Consider the following 23050-nt stretch of genomic DNA (forward strand, 5'->3'; position numbering starts at 1 on the left):
AACCACAAAAAAATTAGCACCACACTAACATTTAATGATAATTACTCATATAAACATGGAAGCGTATCATAATCGCAAATAAAATAGTGCTTCTCTATATTCATTAAGATTTACTAAGACAATTTTCATTATGAATGTAAGCAGCGATAGATCAGTTGGTTAGATCGTAAGCCTAACACGCTTAAGGTCGCGGGTTCAAGCCCCGCTCGCTGTATCATTTTGTTACACAATGTTAAATCTTTGAACTTGTTTAAATTAAAGAACTTTGAATTGTTAGGTTTTACTTTGACAAACTTTATTTTATGAAATTTGTTGAAATAAAAACGCAAAGAAGATGGTGCATTTTTAGATACTAATTGTAAGACAAAGCATGATAGAGGACACATATGGTGCTCTTCTCTTGTGAGCTAAACTCGCTGGTGTAATTTGTAGGCATCCTTGAGGATTTGGAAGTAATAGCTTGGTCTATTATTAACACCCTTCACATTCCTAGCGTGGCTGTGAATCAAAGTTGGGTTTTATTGGAAATGTTGATTAGGTATTAAGTACCCAAACAAAAGGTGTTGGTGAACTAAAAACGTAAGGCGGCTTAGCACAGTGGCAGTGCATCAGTCTTGTAGACAGAAATGCTGAGATAACTGAGGGTCGAGGGTTCAATTCCCTCAGTCGCCTTTTGTTAATTGATAATCAAGTTTATGCTAATTTTTTTAATGTTTCTACTGATCCATCCCATGGCAATATTGAGACTACCATTCTTGAAACAATCGAAACAGCAGGTTGGAAACCTACAACATCCTTAGCCAACGAATATTGATAATCTACAATGCTATCTCCAAAACAAGTATAGAATTTCATATTCACATCCAGACCTTTTTGATAAAATTCCACACCAATAACATCTCCCTCTCGATTATTATTATTTGCCCTGGAGTATTCGCACTGCCCCCTATAAGATTTAGAGTGAGAATGAACGCAATATCCCACTCCATTAGAGGTTTCCTTTCCGATATAATAATGGATTGCAGAGCTGGTTGAATTTCTGCTTTGATTCTCCTTATCATCAATTCCAATAACAATTCCCCAGGCATTTGAACCTTCATTGTGATAATTTGTCAAATGAATAGCCCAGAAATATCTGAATTCTTGTATCAATTTTTTTCCAACTATACAAGTTTCCCAATCACCATTCAAATTTTTATGACATGAATGAAAACAATGGTCATTATTAGTAAAATCAACACACGAATGATGAGCTTCATGCTCATAACTGTTAATAAAAGAAGGAATTGATAGTGGAAATCCCGATCTATCAAATGAAAAAGCCTTAAACAAGCAAATCAAGAAAAAATAGGCATTCTCTTGATGATCGTCATACACTTTACGAAACTCTTCCTCTTGCAAATAGTTCATAATTCCACTCATAGTATCCTTCTCCTTAAATTCTTTAATTTGCAATGAAAATTCATCAAATAATTTTCTCATCACTCGTCCAACATTTAGCTCCTTCTCCGATAATTTAAATTCATCCTCCTGATGCTTAATCATTGATCGGAGAGAATTTTCCCAAACACTTGACGAAGATAAGAGAATACTTCTCAATGATCGGTTGATTTTCAATAGAGAGAATAAAGACTTTACATCCAAAAAGGAGCACACAACATCCTCCAACACTTCTGTTGGAATTGCATTGATCAGACTTTCCATTTTTTTGTAATATTGTTGTGCTAATAATAGTAACGTTACAAGTTCTGATAATGTCAAACGAGAACTCTTTGTTCGAATTTTTAGTCCTTCCACTTTATTACTGAGCTCTTTAAATGTTCCTAAATCAGTAATCAACCAATTCCAATATTAATATTAGGAATGTTTGCAAATGTGTATTTCAAGTCTTGAGAAATGAAGATATTTTTTTGAAGATTTTGTGCTTGGATCTGGAAAAGGAAACAGATGGCGCAGAGCTTCTAAGAAGGAATGAGATTAAATATAAAGAAAATATAAATGAGAATAAATCAATTCTCAACGATTATCAAATTAAGCTTATAATCTCCAACAGTTTAATATATTAATATTAAATATACAATCTCTAAATTTCTAAAATTACAATGTTTCTTCCGAGTCAGCAAATGCAAATTTGCTCACAGTAAAATAGTTCAAAATTCCAACAAGAATTAATGATAAAATCCAAGCATAAGTATGCCCCACTTTGAAATATCCAACTAACATGTAATTCAAAATTGTTGAAAATACCATTGAAATTCCATAAACAAAATAAGTTCTAATCAAAGATCGCCAATATTCAGAATTTGACCTCTTTCCAAAAACTATTCTACAATGCAATTCATATTGACACCATATCGAAAGTGAATATGACAATAACCAACACAAACTCGATTTTGTCGATTCATCCTCTGAAGTTATGAATTGATATAAAAAGTGATAAAACAAGAAGAAGATAAACGTTCCAATTATTGTAGAAACTTGAAACAAGAATACCTTTCTTCCTTCTGTCATTCTTGATGGCCCATTATTATAAAAGAAGGAATCTACAAGAGCAGAAATATCATCGGGTGATGAAGTCGTTACTTCCTGAAGGCTTTGTGAAGTGTCTTTAATTTCCACTATTGAAGATGACAATAATGCATCACTCTGATGATGTATTGGTGATGAAGGTGATTCACTTCGGTGATGATGAATCAAATCTTCCAAATCTTGAGGTGAAGTTACAACACTTGAATCCTTTGAAGGAGGAAGAGAACCCACCACACTGCTACTACTGCTACCAATCACATTATTTATACCACCCCCACTAGCATTGCTATTCGTTTGCAATAGAGAGGAAACATTGGTTCGGAGGGTTGGTGGTTGTAACATTTTTTATCAAAGCGATGACGAAGACAAGAGGATGATGGTTGTGTGATGAAGAATTGAAATTCTCTTTCTGTGGATGACGATTGGTTTTACATGATGAATGAGCATGAAAGGAGAATGAATGGAATTGGGAATTTGATTTTTTTCATTGTGAAAGAACTGGAGAACAATGATTGGCGCTCATTTGCATGGAGGAGTACCTTGTCTTGTTCTATTATGAAAAGTGCATGCCGTTAAATTTCCTGTTAATGCTGATAATTTAATTTTAAAATTAAAAAATGTCCTTCTTTTTAAAGCTGTTCGGAGGCTCATCAAATTCTGTTGAGAAGGATTTGAAAAAGAAGAGAAGAATGCTAGAATTAACAGAAAATCAAATGCAAGTTCAAGAGGAAACATATGAAACACTAACGGAAACAATTAATACAATGAAAAAACATTTAGAATCGATAAAATTGAGAGAACAGGAGATGATTCTTCTTCATGTACAAACGGAACAAGAATTAAAGGAAGATTATGAATTATATTTAGCAAAACAAGTTAAGGATGAAGATTACGAAAGAAAGTATGAATATTCTAGAAAGTTTCTCGAAGAAACAATTATTGAAAAGAAGAGGGTAATTAAACTCAAAATGGATGAATACATTGAAAGGATAGAATCATTGGAGAAGAAAGCAGAGGATATTTTGAAAACTAAAAAACTGACACAAGAGAGTAATATTAAACTTGCCGAAGATATTTCAAATTTGGAGGAAGCTAGAAGAAAAGAATTCCATGCCTCCGATGACTATAACCATCTACATGATGATGATTTGGAAGCAGGATCCTCCTCTACTCACGTTCCTCTCACTACCAATACCAGTGAGATTCAACCACATCAAGAACCATTAGATCACAAAGGAGATTTGTGGACTAGACAGGAGGAAGATCTCACCTAATCTGTTTACCACCACACTGATTTTATCATTAGAAAAATCTGAAATGATCTAGTTAAGATTACAAATTTAGAAAATTGTCAATATTTCAATTGAAATATTGAAAGTGTACATAAAAATTCGAATAAATTAGTGACTTATTTATTAGATGTTTCTTTGAGCTTCTTTTGTAACTTGTTTCGTATTTTCCTCAAATATTCCTTTTGATTTTTCTTTGTTTTCTTTGAAATCTTTGATGAATCACCACGAGCAAGGTTACAGATAAGTTTTTGTTGTTTCTTCAATTGGGCAGCAACACCATTTTCAAGAATAGAGCTATGAGCATCTTCCTTCTTGAATTTGAAAATTTGCTTTTGTCTAGCCAATGGATTGTCACCATCTAACATGGAAACACGAATAACTCTATCATTCAGCAGATAATAATCAAAAGTTTCTACAATCATTTTAGCAATTTCAGGATCTTCCATTTGGACATAGGCCTTGTTGAGTGGATGACCAGTATTCTTACTTCTTGGTACTCTGACATTGATAACAGTTCCGACTTGAGAGAAGAATTTTGTAACTTCTTCTTCATAGAATCCGTGTGGAAGTTTTCTAATTACAAATGTTCTAATAGTATTTGAAAAATCGACACCTTGTTTGGCATCACCCGATTGTTTACCATCCTTGTTATTTTCTTGTCCAATATTACGTGAGGACTTTAAGTTTTCAAAGAGGGCTGCAATTTTAGTAACAGCTTCTTCCTTTCTATTTTGGAAAAATGGTTTCTTATCTTCTTCTTCTTCTTCGTTTATGTCTGTCATATCTTCAGATGTTACTTCAGTTGTGGTTGCTTCTACTCCGGAAGTTTCATCTTCTTCATCCTCAGAATCTGATTCATACAATGCTTGAACATCCTTTGTAAATTCCTCGTTCTTATCTTTATATTCTTGTTCCTTTACTTGGATTACTTGTTGTTGTTGTTTTAATTCACGAAGTCTACTCTTTAAATCTGTTGAAGACATTTTTTATTCAATTCAAAAAACGAGAAATTTACTTCATTTTTCATCATCAGAAATTTATTTGAACTGAATTTCACCATCACACAAAGCAAAGAAGAAGCACAAGTCTTTGGTATCATGTTGCTTTCATAAGAAATCATCTTCGGAACCATCATCAATAAATTATGTTGCGATAAATCAAAATTAACGTTAATTTATCATCAAAACAGATATTAATATATCAATCCAATCAATTTATGATATATTTTCAAGCAACATGAAGATTTTCAAAGCCTTTTAAAACACAAAAAGAATAAAATGACCAAAGGCTTTAAAAGTACCAACAAGTTTCCTGCCGATTCGGAAGGAAACCATCATCAGCAACAAGAGGAACATCTTTTGGATCAGCAGGCGTCAATTTCTAACATGATGGTCAAACAACATGAATATCATGTCTATCAACAACAAGAATTTGAAAAGACTGTTTTTAATAAGCCTACATTAACAATAGTGGAGGAGGAGAAGACTTCACTTCTCGAGAATCAACAACAGGATGGAAGGGAAAATTTGGAATTTGATAAGGAGGATACTCTGAGTACCTTTCTGTTGAATAAAAAGAAACAAGAAGTATCGGATTTAATAGATTTGGGAATTAGTCATGATGAAAGATTGCATATTGAAGTATCTAAATTGAAACAATTAATAGAATGGTTTTTAAAGGCAACAAAGGAAGAAACATTTGTGGGAAGTCACAAGATTTTGTCAATCATTGGAACAATTTCAAGTATTGTTGGACTCTTTTCAATATTTGAAAATTATAATTTATCAGAAAGTGCCATGTATCACTTGACATCTAATGCTGCCATCTATACTGCAGTACCTGCTGGAAGTGCCACTATTTATTTATTATTGGAAGATTTATTTCAATCTCTGAAGGATGTAAATCATGTGGAGGATTTACCACAACTTGAAATTCTCTCCATTCTTGTCAAGTCTCATGCTTGCTTGTGTTTATTCTTATTAATGATTGATGATATTGCTCTGCACAAAAAGACAATTTTTGGTGTTGATTTGAAACAATTTGGTTTGATTGAGAATATTGAAATTATCAAAGCTGCCTTTTACTTTACCAGTTCGATAGCCATGTTCAGTAAGATTGAAAGTATTAATCCACATATTATCGAATTATTCTTAGAGAATGGAACCAAAATTATTCCTGGATTGGCATTGATGACACTTTCTCTGAGAAGTTATGGTTACTATTTCAATGAGCCAGTACTGTATAATATTCTTTCGACCATGTATTATTATTTGCTACTGATTAACGGTGTAGCTTCTGTAGTGGCAGGTTTTGGTTTCTTGACAATGGATTCAGAGAGATTCTTTGAATTGCTTCCACTGGTTGGGAAATCCTTGACCTCTGACCATCCACTTATTGCCAACACTTACCAGACCATTGTTTCAGCAGTCATTACACTATTTGGTATTCAATCCATTCAAAAGCATTGTAACATGGAGGAGAGAACATTTGAGAGTGTACTTTCTTATGTATCCTCAACCAAGTTTGGAGCCTTCTTGATTAGTTTGGGATTAATGTACTATGGCAAGAGAGCTTTACAATATTCATATACTGGTCTTCCAATTCACGACATGAATCATAGTAATCTTATGGATGAATTTATCAATATTTGTATCAACTCGGTTGGTTTATTGAGCATCAGTGGAGGTATTTCATTGTTTGGTAATGTTTTTGATATTGAACCATTTAAGAACATGCTGGAATCATCAAGTTCTCTTGTTGGAGCTCTTGCATTGACCTTCTCTGGTTTCGCAATCACAAAACACGAAGTTTCCATCTATAGAGAAAGTGAAATTATTGGACTACCATCCTATAAGGATACACTCTTTGCAATTTCAGCCTCTCTATTCGCATTGAAGGGAGTTTCTATCATTTTCGAAAAGATTTCAACAAGAAAGATTGCTAACACAATCTACAGAATGGGTTACAACATTCTAGTGAGCTCTAGTTGTTTCTATTTTGGATTCAAACTTTGTTATGATTTTTGGTTCCCAAATATTGAAGCCCTATCACTAAAAGCATCTTTTGATCCAATGATTAACTTGGGAATGATTACTATTGGTAGTGCCTTCCTCTTCTCATCAGGAGGTAAACTCATTGGTGACATGTTCGATTGTAGACACATCCAATTGAAACTGAATCAAAAACCACTTTCATGGAGTGAAAAGATGAAATATTACCTGAAGAATGGTCTCAAATTTGTGCATCAGACAACATGCAATGCCATCAATACTATTTTCCATTGGGGATATTATGATGTGATCAAGAAAATTCTCTATCGTTCTTCAAGCAAACCTTTTTTAACACTTTCTACTTTGGGTTTGACTATTGGTTTATTTTCATATATTAACAAGTTGCAATTCCAACAATTACAACTTCAAACACAAATCCACAATTTATCAAAAGTTTCAAAAGTTTAAAATACACAAAATTAATTTAATAATTCTCGAATGGAAATGGAAGTTCTTCCTAAAGATTTTCTGCTGGTTGTATTGGAGGATGGTAGCATGTTACTACCTTCCAAAGTTGGAGTTTTGGATGTGGAGATTATTTTGCTTACATTAGTGGTATTGGATGGTGGTGCGATAGTTGCATTGTTAGTAGTGACGAGTGCTACAATGAGATGAGTGTTTTCTGTCAAGTTGATTGAGTTTCCAATAAGGGAAATATGAGGCATGCATGAATGTGGACGCATGTGTTTTGATTCAAGAGTTGTTGGGAAAGAAAGTGAAGGATCAACACACATCTTTTGAATTATATTTGTTTCACTTTCCATGTTAGTAGATGTTGGTGGCATGTTAGATGTTGAGCATGGTGTTGGGAAATTGGATGACAAGTTAGTTTGCTTGAGTTTTTTCTTTGGAAGGAGACTTGTTGTATTGTCACATGTGTTTGGAGTTGTTGGAAGGAGACTTGTACATGCATTCACATTTGATGTATTGTTATTCGAAACTACCTTTGGTTTCTCATTATTAGAACCATTAGCTTCATAACTAAACCATTCATGATTACCCATGAAAATTTCAGTCGATTTAATGGTCATCTTTACTTGACTTTCATCAATTGGATGCTTTCTCTTTCTTCCTCTTTTAGAAACTTGAATAAAGTGTGGCATCTTCATCATGCTTGTGAATTGAAACATGTTTTGTTGTTGTGGTTTCGAATTCTTTTGAGAAACCTTTGTAGCAGATTGAAACTCAACGATACTGAACTTATTGTACATTGTGTGAGAATGTCAATTTTGTTTGATTTGGATTGTTGAAGGCTTTTTTTTGTGTTTGTTTATCAGCCTCAATACTACAGCTCTATTTTTCCAACAAGCCTTCCTGGTGATTTAAATCGACCAATTCCAAAGGCTTGTTTCGTCATGTTTCGAAATGAAACGCTATTGCAACAACATCTTCACATAAACTGATGGTTGTTGATAGTCGAGATTAACACTAGCAATATGCAATCTCGCATCTCTGTAGCATTTCAATTTTTCTTTCAGGTATCTTTGGATATAAAAGGAGAAGGTAAGTGCCCAATACAATGATTGGATGCAACTACAGAACGTTCATCGTTTTATAATTACCAATCGGAGATGTTGACAATGACACGAATTTTATTGGGAATATTTCAGAATTGGAAGCTGAAATTAAAATTATAAGGTATGGAGAATAAGTGAGCAGACAATTAGAGAAATTAGCCGAAATGTGATATGAACTGGAGATACATTAAGACATCACATCATCTCAACACTGAGATTTTTCAATAACGTGAACATTTTCGTTAATTAGTTCAGATTCGAATACTGAATTGTGAAATAATCCATTTGGATTTCATTGCCCAATTGTTATTTGTACACATTTTACCTCAATATATTTAGGCAAGAATATCACCATTTTAAAATATACTATCATGAGTGCTTGATCAAATGAAATTGAACTTGTCACTTTATTCTCAACAAGTAAAATTTTCAATTTGTGGGCATAACATCGTCCAGTAACGTAGATGCACATGAACCTATCATTATATTGAAGTATATGCTTCAAAAATTGAATTCGCCATTGGCTTATCAAATATCAGAACTTGTACAAACTCCCTCTTCTTTCCGTGCCTCAACCTTAATTCATGATTAGAAAAGCCAACATCAACGATGAGTGTCGCCCTTAACAGTAAAACCTTCAAGCGCCTATGATAAACACATTTGAGTAGCATATTCAATCATTTATCTTCAAAACGCAAGTCCATTGGCCCATTAGCCATTCAAATATTTAGTTAACGATTCATCAATAAGGACCATACGCTCAATTACTGTAAATACCGTATTATCCTGTATTCACGCATATCTCTAGAACTAGTCATCAACACAAAGGCGGGAAGCCAGGATGTCTCCCCGAACAATCTCAAGAGCAAACAAGATGCTACCGATTGGGATGAAATGTGTTGAAAAGATGCACCTCTTGCACTACAAAGACAAAAAGTTAGAAAATGCGCGTTCATCCAACAAGCAATCATGTAAGTGGTGTTTTCTTATTTATTTTTATTTAATATGTTGATGATAACTGTAGTATAAGGTAAAGACTCAATCGATTGATCAAGAAGCAAATAAAGCAAATCAAGAAGCGGAAGAAGATGAAGGTCAATTGCTATTTGAGAGAAAAACAAGAAAATATGATGGTTGTTGTTCCTTTAGAGGATTTACAATCATGCTAATTGTCTTGTTGTTGTTGGTATGCTCGATATCTATTTGGCTAGCTTCATATATTGGCTCTGCAAATGCTCTCAATGAATTGTCCAGTACCATTGTGGATAAGGTTGCTGAGAGAGTTTTGGCATTCTTGACAAGTAGTATTCATCCATTTTCAGGATTATCCAGAACTATTGCTTTTGATTTTAATAGTGGTTATGTTATGAGAGATCCCAATTCTATATTGCCTTACTTTTTCAAGAGAAGTTTAGTTTATTCACCTTCTTCCATTGGATTCCACTTTTACAATGAGGCTTATAGTTATTTCAATATTACTTACTTTTATAGTGGTGTTCCAGTTCAATCTTTTACAACTTATCATCAACCATTCAATTATCCAGGTTTGGTTCACTATTTGGCTAGTCCAATTAATGGAAGTATTATTGGATTGATTGCTAATCAGACAACTCCTTTCAAACAATATACTCAGAGTTATTGGATTAGTAGTGAGAAATATTTTGCCAAGTTTAATACTGATAGTATATATGGAGATCCTTATACTGTGGTCAATTCGAGTACTTGCATTTTTTATGCAAGTAAGCTGTATAATCCAGTTGAGTTTGCAGTGAATGGAACCAAATCTGCACTTATTGGATTGGCAAAAATTAACATTTCCTTATTAAGTATTCAAAACTTTTTGAAAACAATTACCATGATTGGAGATGGCTATGTATTGGTTTCAGAACTGAATGATTTGGTGATTGGCGGAAGTATCAATACGACTGCTTTGAATTTCTACTCAAGGGTGTCAATGTTCCAGCTCATAGATAGAGATTCAGGAACTTTAATGTCAGAGCTGGCTCAGAAATATGGAAATTTATCAAGCGTTCCAAATACTGGAGCCATTCATTTTGCAAGCAAAGGAGTTGACTACTTTATTTCAAGAAGATCATTCTATTTGGAGAATATTTCATGGAATGTCTTTTTGATTGTATACAAGTCAGATGTAGAAAAGGTCAGTAACATAAATACTGCCATATCAGTTGGTGTTTGTGTTGGGGTGATTTTACTTGGTCTGGTCATGAGTGCTCTGTTAGGTCACTGGATTACAAAACCACTCAGATATTTAGAGAGACAATTCAATCAGATCAAGACATTTAGTTTGGAGAATGTTGAATTCAGATCGAGTTCTTTCGGTGAAATGAATAGAATTTACAAGCACTTATACGAAATGGTGTTATTCTTAAATGAATTCAAACCCTACCTTCCAGCCAGTTTGTTCAATCAAATCAGAGAGAAAACTCAAGAAACTCCAAAAGAAGTTGAACAGTCAAATAGTAATATGGCTCAATCCATGGCAATGACTGAGAAAAGTTCAGCTTTGAGAAGTTCAATTTCAAACGATTCTTCCAAGCATGAACGAAAGGGTACTATTAATGAGCTCTTCAGAAAGGGACTATTCAAAAAGAAGGTGAGTGTAATCATGATTGAGATTTGTAAAGATTCCAATCATGATTATTCAGATATTGAAAATCAATTCTCCAAAGTCATCACATTGATTAGTTCCATCACCAAGAAGGTTCATGCTGATTTGCAAGTATTGAGTGTGCACACCTTCCAATTGTCATTCTCTGATAACAACTCATCCAATAACAGACGCCACAATCTATTGGCCATTGAGTGTGGTCTCAAAATTGGTCGACTCTTGACCAGTATCAATGTGCAGTATTATATGGCATTATCTGGAGGTGAAGTCTTGGCTGGAAACTTGGGAACTAAAGCTCTGAGATATTATGGTATTGTTGGACCAGTAATGGCCAATGTTCAGCATGTTTTGCAGGTAGCCAAATCGTTGAAGTGTGAAATTCTCTCAGATGCATTCTCTCTTCATGAACATAGTGCCAAGACAAGGATTGTTGCTAGACCAGTTTCGAAAGAAGAACTTTCTCATGGTGTTGAGACTATTTATCAAGTCCTTAAAGAGAATATTGTGGAACAAGATGGTAAGTATTATTTTTCAAAATATTATAGTTTAAATGTGAAAAATAGAATGGCTCTATGAATTGGAACAAGAAAAAGTCAATGCCAAATATAAAAAGTTTGAGCATGCATTCTCGATATTTGACATGACTCCAAATACTGACGATTATTTCAAACAGTTAGAAGAATCGAGGGAAATATTCAATGAGTATAAGGAAAGTGATCCATCAGATTTGGTAACAATTAGATTGCTTTCCTTATTGGAAAATATGTAAACTGATTTTACACAAAAATGTTAGGAATTTACTGTTGGTCATAGTCAGTAAATTTGTTAAATGGAAGCATGATTTGTTGATAGAATAGCATCCAATTCTTTCTCCAATTACGTTGTATTTTTGGTTGGTAGGTATACTTTTCTGGATTGAAATGCTCAACTGAGGCCATGTTAAAAGTAATCATGTAGAGTTGAACGCCACTCATGAAACCAACAAAGGCTAAAACCAATCCAGCAATTCCCAAATTGATGACATTCAACACAATAAATAAAAATGTGTGGAATTGCATGATTGGATTATTGCTGTGCACGAATTGAAGCATTTGTTGAGTTTTTCCATCAGTGTACAATTCTTCAATTCTCTTTCCGTGGAGGGATGATATTCTCTTCATGGATTCATACTGAAATGCATAATCAAAGAGTTGATTCACCTCACAATAAGTCAAGTAGAACAAGCAAATTACCATAATAAAGCATAAAGACATTTGAACTACCATACTCAAAAGGAATGCCAAAAATGTCAATTGATTCTTTTCTCCAACACAATTAGAAATCCACAGACAGTGATGGTCATACTTTGCAGCTCTATGTCCACATCTGGTACAAAATTTGGATCTTGTTGGAAATTCCACAACTTTGGTTTCTTCCTTCTTGGTAGCATTTGCTGTGATAGCAGTGGCCGAGTCACTTGATTCATTCTCTTGCTTTTCATTTTCCAAATTCTTTTCACCACTCTTTCTATTTCTCAAAGTGGTTGTTGATGTCTGTTGTTCCTGTACCTTTTCACTATTGATTGCTTTTTGTTCTTCCTTTCTCTCAAATGTAATACTATCCTTATGTGAAATGTAACCCAAATGTTTTTCATCACCTTCCACAAAAATTCTTCCAGGATTTGACCTCTTACTCATCTCATAGGTAATATAACTCAAAATCCAACCAATATAATACAAGTAAAAACTCCAGTGAGCTCCCAATAAATTAAGTTTATCCCAATCCTGTGTGGAATAAGTAGTTTGCAACTCTAACAAGGGATATTTCATATTGGGAGCCTTTTCAGAATCGACAAATAAACCAAAAATGTCAATCCAATAATAAGAAACAATGAAAGGAATAACTCCCATATACAAAAATCCAAACAAAATTAAATAATAAACACCAGCCTCCAATTTTCTATTATAGTGCATATTCTTTTCCTTTCTCTTTAATTTCTTCAATGCCAATTCTTCTTCCGAAAGTGTTGGTGGTGATGTTGCTACAATAGTCTTCTTTGTATTATTACAATTACACTTGTCATCATGTTGATGATGATGATCATGTAATTTACCACCACTTGATGTTCCTTCCGAGGAAGATGACGATGCTGATGATTTTGTATTCTCCTCTTCTTCTTCATCTTCATTACAACATTCATAACAAGGACACCATCTATACCGACACAGACACAAATTACATCCCAAACTACACGCCACATCACAGGATTTATCCCACACCAATAGACACAAATCTTCGGAACACATTTTTTTCTTTTAGATATTGAAAAGATGACGAGTTGGAAGATGATGAGGGAACTTGATGATTTGGAAAGATTATTGTTCATGAAATGTTTTAGTCTTTCTCATTTAATAAGAATATTTAAAATGTTATATTGTAAAGTATTTAATCTTAAGATACACGAAAAAAGAATAAATAAGGGCCTATCGTTTTGAATATTCAATCCTTCCTCACACCCCAGGCAATTCGCTCTTAAAAACGCCGATTGAAATAATTGCGGAGTTGATTCAACCTTAAATAATACTAATAACCACTTAATAATATTGATTGGTTTTCTTGCATTATAATTGGTCCCAACCCAACCACGCAAAATACTCTCCTATATTGATGATATTGAATGCTCATCATTCATGCATTAGGCAATGCTCAAGTTCAAATGTGGGACATCAACTATATTATTGGTCCTTAACCGGTTACCACCGCGTAAATTAACAAATTTTTTGTTGAAAAAAATTGCGTTATTAAGGAGGATGAAGATTTGTACTGTTGCCTTGATCGCAACCTTGATGGTTGTTTTTGCTGTTGCTGCTAATGCTCAACAAAATTTTAATAGATTGCCAAGACTTAATGTTAGAAAGCAAAGCTTTACTGTGTCTGGTATTTCTTCTGGAGCTTTCATGGCCCAACAATTTGCTGTTGCTTTCTCAAAGACTGTTACCGGAACTGGTGTTGTTGCTGGTGGTCCATATTATGTAAGTTTTTAAATGAATGGATTCGGAATATTAATAATAATTGATATAAAGTGTTCTCTTGGTAACGAATTCGTTGCTCTCGACAGCTGTATGAAGATTCCACAAATGATTGATTTGGTAGGTTTAAAGATTTTAAAAAACTAATATGAACATTATAATGATACTAAATTGATATTATTCCACCAAAATTAACACATGAAATATTTCCACATATATCATTAATAGTCAATCATTCAAGACATGATTAAGGAAATGGAATCAACTGGTGCTATCGATCATTCAAGCAATGTTAAGAACCACAAGTTCTACCTCTTCTCTGGTACTGATGATTTCATTGTTTTCCAAGGTGTTATGAGAAAGCTCCAACAACAATTGTACACCACTTTCCAAGTCCCAATTTCTAACATTGTTACTGACTTTAAGACTCCTGCTGTTCACGGTTTCATCACCAATGATTATGGTAATGCTTGTGCTATGTTTGGTAGTCCATTCATTAACAATTGTGGTTTGGATCAAGCTAAGATTATCCTTGAAACTGTCCTTTCTACCAAGTTGAATGCTTCTCAACCTATTGATAGAAACCTTTTCACTTTCTCTCAATCTGGTAACTACACTGCTACCAGCTTTGATGAAAAGGGTTACATTTACATTCCAACTTCTTGTCAAGCTAATCGTGCTCCATGTGTTGTTCACTTGGCTTTCCACGGTTGCAACCAAGGTGTTCAAAGCGTTGGTGATGTTTTCGTCAAGCATTCTGGTTACCTCAAGTATGCTGAAAGCAATAATATTGTTGTTGTTTTCCCTCAAGTCAGAAAGACTGAATCATTCTTGGTCAACCCAGAAGGTTAGTAATTATTTAACTTTTCAATTATTTAATTTCAATAATATAGGTTGTTTCGATTGGTGGGGATTCAGTGGTCAAAACTTTGCCACTAAACAAGGTCCACAAATGAAGGCTATTGCTAACATGCTTCTCGATCTCGGTGTTGATGTTCAATAAACTCAACAATTATTTTAAATGTGGAATATTATTGTTGTGTTGTTTGATTATTTGGTTCAAATGACATTGAAAGTTCAATAAGCTTGTCCTCATTAAAGTGAACCATATTAATTAGTTTTGATTTGAGTTCTGTCACATTCTTCAAGTCATATTCTTTTTGATATCTCTTGATACCACCTTGAATGACAAAGGCAAGTTTTTGTCTCTTGAAAAAGTTGATAATTCCCTTCTCCTCATTAATATAGTCCTTGTTACCGTCTTCAATGAATGTCAAATCAGTGAGGTAGAGTCCAATGAATGGAATGAGTGGAGGTGTACATTCCTTCATGATGGTTCTCATCTCTTTGTAATTCTTGAGTGTGGAAACTACCTTTTCCAATTCCTTATATTCTTCCATGTGTTTCTTTGGAACTTGAGACCACGCTTTTTTGAGTCTTGCGATAGGAGCACTTCTCAAGCCACCAACAATTTCTTTCAGTCCATTGAAATTGTTGAGCCTTCTCAATTCTCGTGCAATCTTGATGAATTTACGAATGGCCTTCACTCTCTTTTCTTCCTTCTTATTGTCGAGAATGGTGTGAGCGACCCACAAGACAACTGTATTGGTTCTTTGAATCATTTCACATATATTTGGTGCACCAATCTTGTTCTTGTTCCATGCTTGTCCTAGACATTCTTTAGGTTGAATTTTTTGGAAACTGTTAAATGTTAAATAACTATTAGATGTGAAAAAATTGAAAACTTACATTGCACTTTCTAGCAGAGTTATTTGACGAGCAATTTCAATACTGCTCCAATCTAGAACCTTAACTTCTACCAAATTTCTGAAGGATTTCCTAAAAGAGGATGGATAGACTGGTTTTGGAGCATTCGCCTTTTCTTCATCTTCATTTTCATACTCTTTGATTTGTTTTTCTAGGTATTGTTTTTGGACACTTGCCAAAGTATCTCTCTTAGTTTTAATTCTCTTGAGTTCAGTTCTCAAATTGTCTGCCAATTTTTCAAAAGTCTTGGCCATGTGATTTTCAATAAAGTTCGACAATAATCTTGTTAATCCTGGATTACTCTTAAAGTCATAGCTATGATCTGAAATCCATCTCTTCAAAATACCATAAATATTAATTCTAATTGGTGCCAAGACTGACATTTCAAATTGGGCAAAGAGAGCAGAATTGGATCTTACTTCATTATTAGGTGGAGGCAAGTTCCACTTTAAACTCAACAATTCTAGGAACTTCTCGGCGCTTGTGAATGAATGATAGGTCAAGAGGAAGGCATCCTTGATGGCCATATCTTGAACACTATTGGAAACTGTCATTCTTTCAACAAGCTTTTCAATAGTTGCTCCAATTAGTGATCCATCCTCACCAAAGGCAACATTCACACCAGCAACCTCAACTTCATCGAATTTTGCATGGTCAATAGATCTTCTAGCCATAAGAGCATCTAAATCTTCGGCATACCTAGCTTCAGGTCTCTCCAAACTCGAGACTGATCTCAAGTGCTTTACAATTTGTTTGGTTTCTTGAGCTGAGAGGAGAGAACCAGAGAGAATGGAGCGAATATAGTGAATCCAACGTCTTCTTTCCTCTGGAGTTTCACACTCAAAGCATTTTTGTTTCTCTGGAGCATAGACCAATTTAAATCCCTTCTCTCCATACTTTTCCACAATGCATGTTGTGTCAATATAGTACAATTTCTTCTCCCTCTTGAAATTATTGTCCTTGTTGAGCCAACTGATGATTAGAACATTCTCAAAGAGGTATGCTTCACATGGTGGACTCCTTCCATTCTTTTTAACCTTATAAATGAGCTTATCATTGGTATCGTAATAGTTTGCCAATGGGGAGGATTCACCTGCTTGAACAGAGTAGACGAATTTAGGCATTCGGGGAACTGCCTCCTCGAGAATTGATTTTCTACGTGGTCTCTCGATTTTATAGACTGTAGATTCTCTCTCACTAATGGAAACTCTCATTGAAGAACCCAAATTATATTCCAAATCAAAAGCTGTATACCTTTCCAGGTTTTCAATGTTCAATCTGTTTTGAATTTCCAAAGTCTTATTGAGCTGATAAGCCATTTCTAATATATCACTATTGGTTATCATTTTCTTTTCCAATTTATAGATTGCTGTTTCCAATTTGAGACATGGATGATCTTCTGGAATGAGAGGATGGAAAACATCACGGAATTGAACTAAATAGTATGTCAAACGTATAGTTGGTTGTTGAATAATTTGTTCAAAGGTTAAAATATCAGTAATGAGCTTGTCTTTCTTTTGAGATTCCCTTGAAGCAACATCCAACTTGTCCTCAATCAGTGTCTTTAATTGCTTATCAGAATCTAACAGAATTTTTTGAATTCTATAACGAAGACCTTTCTTTGTATATTCAACCAAATACTGATCGATATATTTGGTGATCAATGTGTCTTGAACAAACTCCAAAATGATATCACCAAAATCATCTAACCACTGATCATTGGCCTCAGAGACAGTTTGTTCAGCCAAGTGTCTCTTCAATTGCATCAATCTCAAATGCTTCCTATCAGCACTAAATGAATTAATCAACATGTTAAATAACTTTTCTATAATTTGAACCTCTCCATCATCGTTATTTCTCTTACTAATCACTTCCATAATTTGATTCTTATAAAAACTTGGTAAAATATATCCCAAATGACTCAAATATTCCTCCTCTCTCTGAATAAATCTCTTCAGACACAAACTTAATTGTTTCTTTGGAATTTGAGGTTTTGGTTTGTTAGGTTTTGATGGAGAATCAAAAACCAACTCCTCCACTGGTGATGCTTCTCTATATTTAACCATAATTCTTTGTTGAGCCTTACTTTTCACATTTTTCAATGATGAAATTCTTGGTAATTGTTGAGCTGATGCATTTTCGAATTGTTTAATTCTTTCATTGACACTGACTAGATCAAAAGCTCCCAAAATTCTTCTTGCAAAACTCAAATCTTGTTCTTGTTCCTCTCTTTCACTAATGTCTTGTTCTTGATTGGTTTCGTTTTCTTGTTGAAGAGTTTCATTCTTTAAATCTTGAAGGGATTGTTGTTGCTTGTTGTTTGGAGGTTTTAATTGATTGGCAGTGATTTGCTTTGAAGCAGTTGATGTTGATTGTTGTTGATTATTAGAAACTTGAGAATTATCCGAAACATCCTTGATAGAAGAATTTAAACTTGTTGAAGTTTCTTTTTGTTGTTCTTGATATAAATCATGAGAAACTACAATTCCTAAAGCAATTTGCAAATGTTCGGGAAGAGTATCGAATTCTTCATTCTTTACAATTTCAAAGGATGAAAGTGGTCCTGTTGTTACATTTTGAATAGCACTTGTGGACTCTAATAGTCTCATTGATGTTTCTTCTTTAGTTTCCTTTCTTTTGGAGGCTTGGTATAATATAAATCTATCAAAAAATTATTCGAAAGTAGCAGAAACAAGACGAAATTAAGTGACCGATCACAACAAATTAACAAGAATTAAAAAATTAACAATTAATACTAAATACTATTACAATACTCACTCTACAAATGATTGTACCTTCTCGGGATAGTAATAACCCACAACTGATAATCCTAAAACGAAAATTGCTGCAAACTTGTCGAAACTTGTTAGAAATAATACAGAGATTATATTTCCCATGATGTGAATAACAAGATTAACTTGTTTGTTTCGAATACTAGTTTCGGATAGTCAAGATAACGAATTGATGTCCGTGACAAGTGGCCACTCTTTTTTTTTAAATTGTTTTTCAACGTGTTAGATGGATGACAATATTTATCCGATATTGGACTTGAGTTTCCAATAAAAGTCTTACTGGCTTACACGAAGAGATTAAAATTACAAAATGATAATTTATTCGAAACTTTACAACCTTACAAAACACATTAAATTGATATTCACTACTTTAGTTCCCAATGTTGGGAAGATTGTCATAACAATGTTTGGGTGTAGTCAGTGGTACAGAGTGGGTCATCGATAACAGTGCAAACTGAATTATCATCAGAACAACAGGAGTAAAATCTTGAATAAATAACATTATTGAATAAAGATAAAAAACATGATTTATTCCTTTTTATTTATACTATTGGTTATTGGAAATATTCATTGAAATCGACATATGATTAGCAACAACAACAACAAGAATTGGAAATAGTACCACTACTGCTCAACAAGTGGTAATTGATACTTTGAACATTGAATGGAGACTAAAAATCTATCTAGCAAGATTAATGATCCAAGCAAGGAGAGGATTGATACTCTTATTTGTTGATTTTGTACCACAGACACCATCAGTACCAGCACTCAGTATGAGGCAAAGGTGGGATGATAACCATTACCTGTACATAGCAACAAGTACTTCTTGGACATGACCTTTCACTTTAATGTGCCAATCATAAAGGCTGAATGGTTGTTGTGGAAGGAAGCAAATGGAGAACTTTTTCTCCTGGTATCAAGGATGATGTAATAATACTACCGTTGGTATTTAGCAGGATTTGTTGGGACGATCTTACGGTTAGGTTGGGTGTTTCAAAAAGTGAGGGTTATGATAATCTTCTTGTTTTCCTTTTCACATGTACATTAACCACAAACATCAATAGTTTTATTATTGATTACGGCGCAACATCAGCCGGTTGAATAGATTTTAATTCATGACCAATAAGCTTTTTGCTGACTTCATGGACTATTTCACCAATACCTGGAGTTCCACTTCCAAAATAACCAAAACCTCCAGCAAGAAGAATATACGTATCAGATGGTAAATTGAAAAGAGAAACACCAAACAAACCAAATTTCAATGTTGAAAAAAGAAATTTTGTTTGAACAGATTCAATGAATCGATGTTGGTATGGTTTTCTTTCAGAATCATGATGAACAAAGAAAGGCATGGTTTGGTATGTGTTTTGATCAAGTGGTTGTGTGCTAAGTGCATGAGCAATTTTGGTAGTAGCAACATCAGCACTAATAAGTCCACAAAAGAGGTTAACATTCTTTCCATCAATGTTGATGTGTACTGGTGGTTCCTGGGTTGGATTACTAGCTGGAGCTGAGTAAAAAACAAGAATGTTTTCATTTTCCCTGCCTACAGTAGTTGGATGATAAATTAGAGGTTTGTACTGTGCTTCTTTCATTATTCCATTTTGAGACCAAACAACGGTACGAAAGTGTTCTGGTTGATCTGTGGCCAACTTTAGTTTCTCTCCTTGCAACTTAAAAGTCTTTAAAACTTCTTTGGTAGATTTTGGAAAAAGGAATACCATTTTTTTTTTGATTATTGTGTTGTAATAATCATTATCTCATTATTTATATCAAACAAACAACTTCATAAGCTTCAGTTCTGAAGCTTTGTAAATTACATTTGACGAAAGCAACTTCTGACTTTCATTTCACCTTAAGGTTGTATAAATTATATATTTGACGAAATACCTGTAAAAAAACTTAATTTCAAAAAGAAAATTTTAAAAAAGACTAAGTGTTGCTTTTTTCGATAATCTTTTTGTATTAAAATGCGACTTTGCCTGAGAAATAGTGGAGAATTAGTAATGAATAGTTCCGCTGGGACAACTAATCCATAAAAAAAATAAAAATTAGGTTTAAAATAAAGTAAAAATGGTACATGAACTTCCATTTTTAAAAAAAAATAATTAATGGTATTGTTGTAAACTGAAACATGTGATTTGATCAATCTTCCTGCTTCAGTCTTACAAAACTTTAAAAGAGAAGAAACAAGTAAGTGAAACAAGGTAATAATTAAAAAAATTAGAATTGAAAGATGTCTGAATCTAACACACAAGTTGTATCAACAAGTAAAGATGCTGAAGAAATTGAAATGTATCTCAAAGATACAGCAAAGATTGGTGGAGAAGCTGCTCAAAATTATTCCAAACAATTTGTCAAGAAAGGTGTTGATAGCGTCACTGTTATGCAAACTTTCGATGAGAATGAATTGAAAGGTATCATGGACGATATTAATGTTGCAAAGTTCATCAAGTGTTGATTTTCAAGGCACTCCATTCTGCCGATCAACAGCAAACCAAATCACCAGAGGCCAGAATTGCTGAAGCAAAGGAAGAAGCTGAAAAATTGAGAAAGGAATTGGTTGATGATTGTAAGGTCATTAACGAAAGTACCTTGAAGAGCTTAAACGAGTCTCTTGCAAAGGTTTCTACCAATAATTGTTGGACGTTGAAACCAAAGACTAGTGATGTGTTGTTGACAGAACTTGAAACACTCATCAGCAAGTTGAATGTTGTCAAAGAGAGTTGCACTAAAGGAACTTATGCTTCCAATGCTGATCTAGTTAATTCCATTTCTTCATCAAGTGCTTGCAAGGCAGTTCACTTTATTAATGATGAAAAGTTTGGTAATAGAGGTGCAAGATGTTTCCTCGACTTTAAGCAAAGTGCCAAACAATTTGGTGATATTGATTTAAAGCCATTAGCAAGATCACACATTGTTGAAGCAACTTTTACCTCCTCAGGAGAGAACAGTTTATTTGAAAAGCTTCGTGAAACAGGTGGTGGAAGTTCAGCTGCCAGTGCCAAAATTGCTGGTTTTTATTCAGCTGGTGCTGGTGCTGCTTCATTATCAAGCTCCAGCTCTACCCAACATCATTCATCCAGCACAAATTCTGAACAAGTTATCACTAATCGTGTTATTAAGGAGAAGAATGCTCTCTATAACATGAATTCATTCTCAATGAGTCCAAGCAAGTTTGTTATCCATGCTGATGCATTGCAAGAGTTGAAAGAAATTGATACCAATAACAAAGCAAAGGCCTTCCTTTCTGCATTTGGTTCACATGTCTTGTTGACTGATCATATTACAGGTGGTATTTTCATTCAAACACTCGACATTAATTTCTCTTCAGCAGTTAACATCAGAAAAGCTGAAGGAGCGTTTGCCAAAGCAACCGAGAAGAGTGCAGGCTTCTCTATTGCCTCTTCTTTAATTGGTGGAAGCGTAGGAGTGGCTACTACATCCAATCTTGAAAATTCAAGCTTCTCAGATGCTCTTAACAGTGGTGAGACCTATAAGTGTAATATTTCATACAAAACTATTGGTCCTCAAGTAACTGATTTGAGTACCTTCACAGTAGCCCTTGGATCTAGCAATATGACTCATTGCTTGATTTCAAATGGTTTCAATCCAGATGATTCTGCCACTTGGGTTTATACCCCTGTTTGGGATGTAGCAGCACGAAATTCAGAAATTATGAAGAATTACAAAACTGTTCCAAAATTGTTAAGAAATGCTTGGTTGAGTTTGATTCTTGACAATAAGAAAGTAAATCTTGAAAGATTCATGATCTCTGCAGTTGAGAGATGTTTGAATGAACCAATGCAAGATGATTCAAGTGATTGGCATTATTCTTGGGCTATAAAACTTGGATTGAGAAAGAAGGACACTGTAGTTCTTGGTGAAAAGTCCACAACCTATTCCACTTGGGATGAAGGTGCAACTAAGGGAATTTTATTCCTAGATCGTCAACATGTTCAAGCTCCAAAGAATTCAGTATTACTTGGCTTCCATCTCGAACGTTATGGAAATAACATTCGTTATCAAATTCACTCAGCACCATTGGGAACAGAAATGAACAGAGCATCAAGCATTTCATTTCAACATGTCAAGGAAGATCATACCAGCTGGGAAGAAGGAGCTGAAAAAGAACTTGCTTTCCTAGATCGTCATTTGATTAAGGCAGGTGACAATCGTGTATTGATAGGATTTGTTCTCCAAAGAAGTGGTGACAAAATTCGTTACATGTATCAAACTGCTCAAGTCCATCTCGAAGATGAGTTGGTTCCACTCATTGGTGAACAAACTGACTATTCACCATGGGAAGAGGGTTCTGAAAAGAGAGAAATCTGCTTCTTGGACAGACACCATGTCTGCGTTCCAAGTGGTCGTGTTTTGACTGGATTTGGAATTGAGAGAAAGGATTGGCAAATTCGTTACAAAATCATCAGTCGTGCCTTGTCTAAATAGCTCATTAATTCTAC

At 34.3% G+C, this 23050-nt stretch overlaps 11 protein-coding genes and 2 non-coding genes across 13 annotated transcripts; 7 read left to right on the forward strand and 6 right to left on the reverse strand.

Moving 5' to 3' along the window:
• The first annotated feature begins 140 nt into the window (after positions 1-140).
• Positions 141-214, forward strand: NAEGRDRAFT_t337. Its single transcript has one exon. It is a non-coding gene; the product is annotated as a tRNA-Val (tRNA).
• Positions 215-583: 369 nt separating this feature from the next.
• NAEGRDRAFT_t338 lies at positions 584-672 on the forward strand. The gene has a single exon. It is a non-coding gene; the product is annotated as a tRNA-Thr (tRNA).
• A 21-nt stretch (positions 673-693) lies between these two features.
• NAEGRDRAFT_67992 (uncharacterized protein) lies at positions 694-1704 on the reverse strand (the record flags this gene model as incomplete). Its single annotated transcript, XM_002676770.1, has 1 exon — positions 694-1704. The coding sequence occupies one exon, from the start codon at positions 1702-1704 to the stop codon at positions 694-696; it is 1011 nt and encodes a 336-aa protein (XP_002676816.1).
• Positions 1705-2033: 329 nt separating this feature from the next.
• On the reverse strand, positions 2034-2875 carry NAEGRDRAFT_79891 (uncharacterized protein). Its single transcript, XM_002676771.1, has one exon. It carries the CDS (start codon positions 2869-2871, stop codon positions 2098-2100), a length of 774 nt encoding a protein of 257 aa, XP_002676817.1. The 5' UTR covers positions 2872-2875; the 3' UTR covers positions 2034-2097.
• A 271-nt stretch (positions 2876-3146) lies between these two features.
• On the forward strand, positions 3147-3803 carry NAEGRDRAFT_67994 (uncharacterized protein; the record flags this gene model as incomplete). Its single annotated transcript, XM_002676669.1, has 1 exon — positions 3147-3803. One exon carries the CDS (start codon positions 3147-3149, stop codon positions 3801-3803), a length of 657 nt encoding a protein of 218 aa, XP_002676715.1.
• Positions 3804-3937: 134 nt separating this feature from the next.
• Positions 3938-4804, reverse strand: NAEGRDRAFT_49354 (uncharacterized protein; the record flags this gene model as incomplete). The annotated part of the gene is made up of 1 exon (XM_002676772.1): positions 3938-4804. The coding sequence occupies one exon, from the start codon at positions 4802-4804 to the stop codon at positions 3938-3940; it is 867 nt and encodes a 288-aa protein (XP_002676818.1).
• A 294-nt stretch (positions 4805-5098) lies between these two features.
• NAEGRDRAFT_49355 (uncharacterized protein) lies at positions 5099-7279 on the forward strand (the record flags this gene model as incomplete). Its single annotated transcript, XM_002676670.1, has 1 exon — positions 5099-7279. One exon carries the CDS (start codon positions 5099-5101, stop codon positions 7277-7279), a length of 2181 nt encoding a protein of 726 aa, XP_002676716.1.
• Positions 7280-9229: 1950 nt separating this feature from the next.
• NAEGRDRAFT_49356 (uncharacterized protein) lies at positions 9230-11593 on the forward strand (the record flags this gene model as incomplete). Its single annotated transcript, XM_002676671.1, has 2 exons — positions 9230-9359; positions 9600-11593. The coding sequence occupies 2 exons, from the start codon at positions 9230-9232 to the stop codon at positions 11591-11593; spliced, it is 2124 nt and encodes a 707-aa protein (XP_002676717.1).
• A 221-nt stretch (positions 11594-11814) lies between these two features.
• NAEGRDRAFT_49357 (uncharacterized protein) lies at positions 11815-13302 on the reverse strand (the record flags this gene model as incomplete). Its single annotated transcript, XM_002676773.1, has 1 exon — positions 11815-13302. One exon carries the CDS (start codon positions 13300-13302, stop codon positions 11815-11817), a length of 1488 nt encoding a protein of 495 aa, XP_002676819.1.
• A 504-nt stretch (positions 13303-13806) lies between these two features.
• Positions 13807-14877, forward strand: NAEGRDRAFT_67999 (uncharacterized protein; the record flags this gene model as incomplete). The annotated part of the gene is made up of 3 exons (XM_002676672.1): positions 13807-14028; positions 14080-14145; positions 14254-14877. The coding sequence occupies 3 exons, from the start codon at positions 13807-13809 to the stop codon at positions 14875-14877; spliced, it is 912 nt and encodes a 303-aa protein (XP_002676718.1).
• Positions 14878-15056: 179 nt separating this feature from the next.
• On the reverse strand, positions 15057-18401 carry NAEGRDRAFT_68000 (rasGEF domain-containing protein; the record flags this gene model as incomplete). Its single annotated transcript, XM_002676774.1, has 2 exons — positions 15057-15726; positions 15775-18401. 2 exons carry the CDS (start codon positions 18399-18401, stop codon positions 15057-15059), a joined length of 3297 nt encoding a protein of 1098 aa, XP_002676820.1.
• A 1259-nt stretch (positions 18402-19660) lies between these two features.
• Positions 19661-20308, reverse strand: NAEGRDRAFT_68001 (uncharacterized protein; the record flags this gene model as incomplete). Its single annotated transcript, XM_002676775.1, has 1 exon — positions 19661-20308. One exon carries the CDS (start codon positions 20306-20308, stop codon positions 19661-19663), a length of 648 nt encoding a protein of 215 aa, XP_002676821.1.
• A 512-nt stretch (positions 20309-20820) lies between these two features.
• NAEGRDRAFT_68002 (uncharacterized protein) lies at positions 20821-23036 on the forward strand (the record flags this gene model as incomplete). The annotated part of the gene is made up of 2 exons (XM_002676673.1): positions 20821-21001; positions 21040-23036. The coding sequence occupies 2 exons, from the start codon at positions 20821-20823 to the stop codon at positions 23034-23036; spliced, it is 2178 nt and encodes a 725-aa protein (XP_002676719.1).
• Positions 23037-23050: the final 14 nt, after the last annotated feature.

Source organism: Naegleria gruberi (assembly GCF_000004985.1).
Source record: "Naegleria gruberi genomic scaffold NAEGRscaffold_26, whole genome shotgun sequence".
Lineage (NCBI taxonomy): Eukaryota > Heterolobosea > Eutetramitea > Acrasida > Naegleriidae > Naegleria > Naegleria gruberi.

Excerpts from the sequence above, each read along its gene's own strand:
- NAEGRDRAFT_79891 (XM_002676771.1), bottom strand. The coding sequence starts at position 2,871 with ATGTTACAACCACCAACCCTCCGAACCAATGTTTCCTCTCTATTGCAA.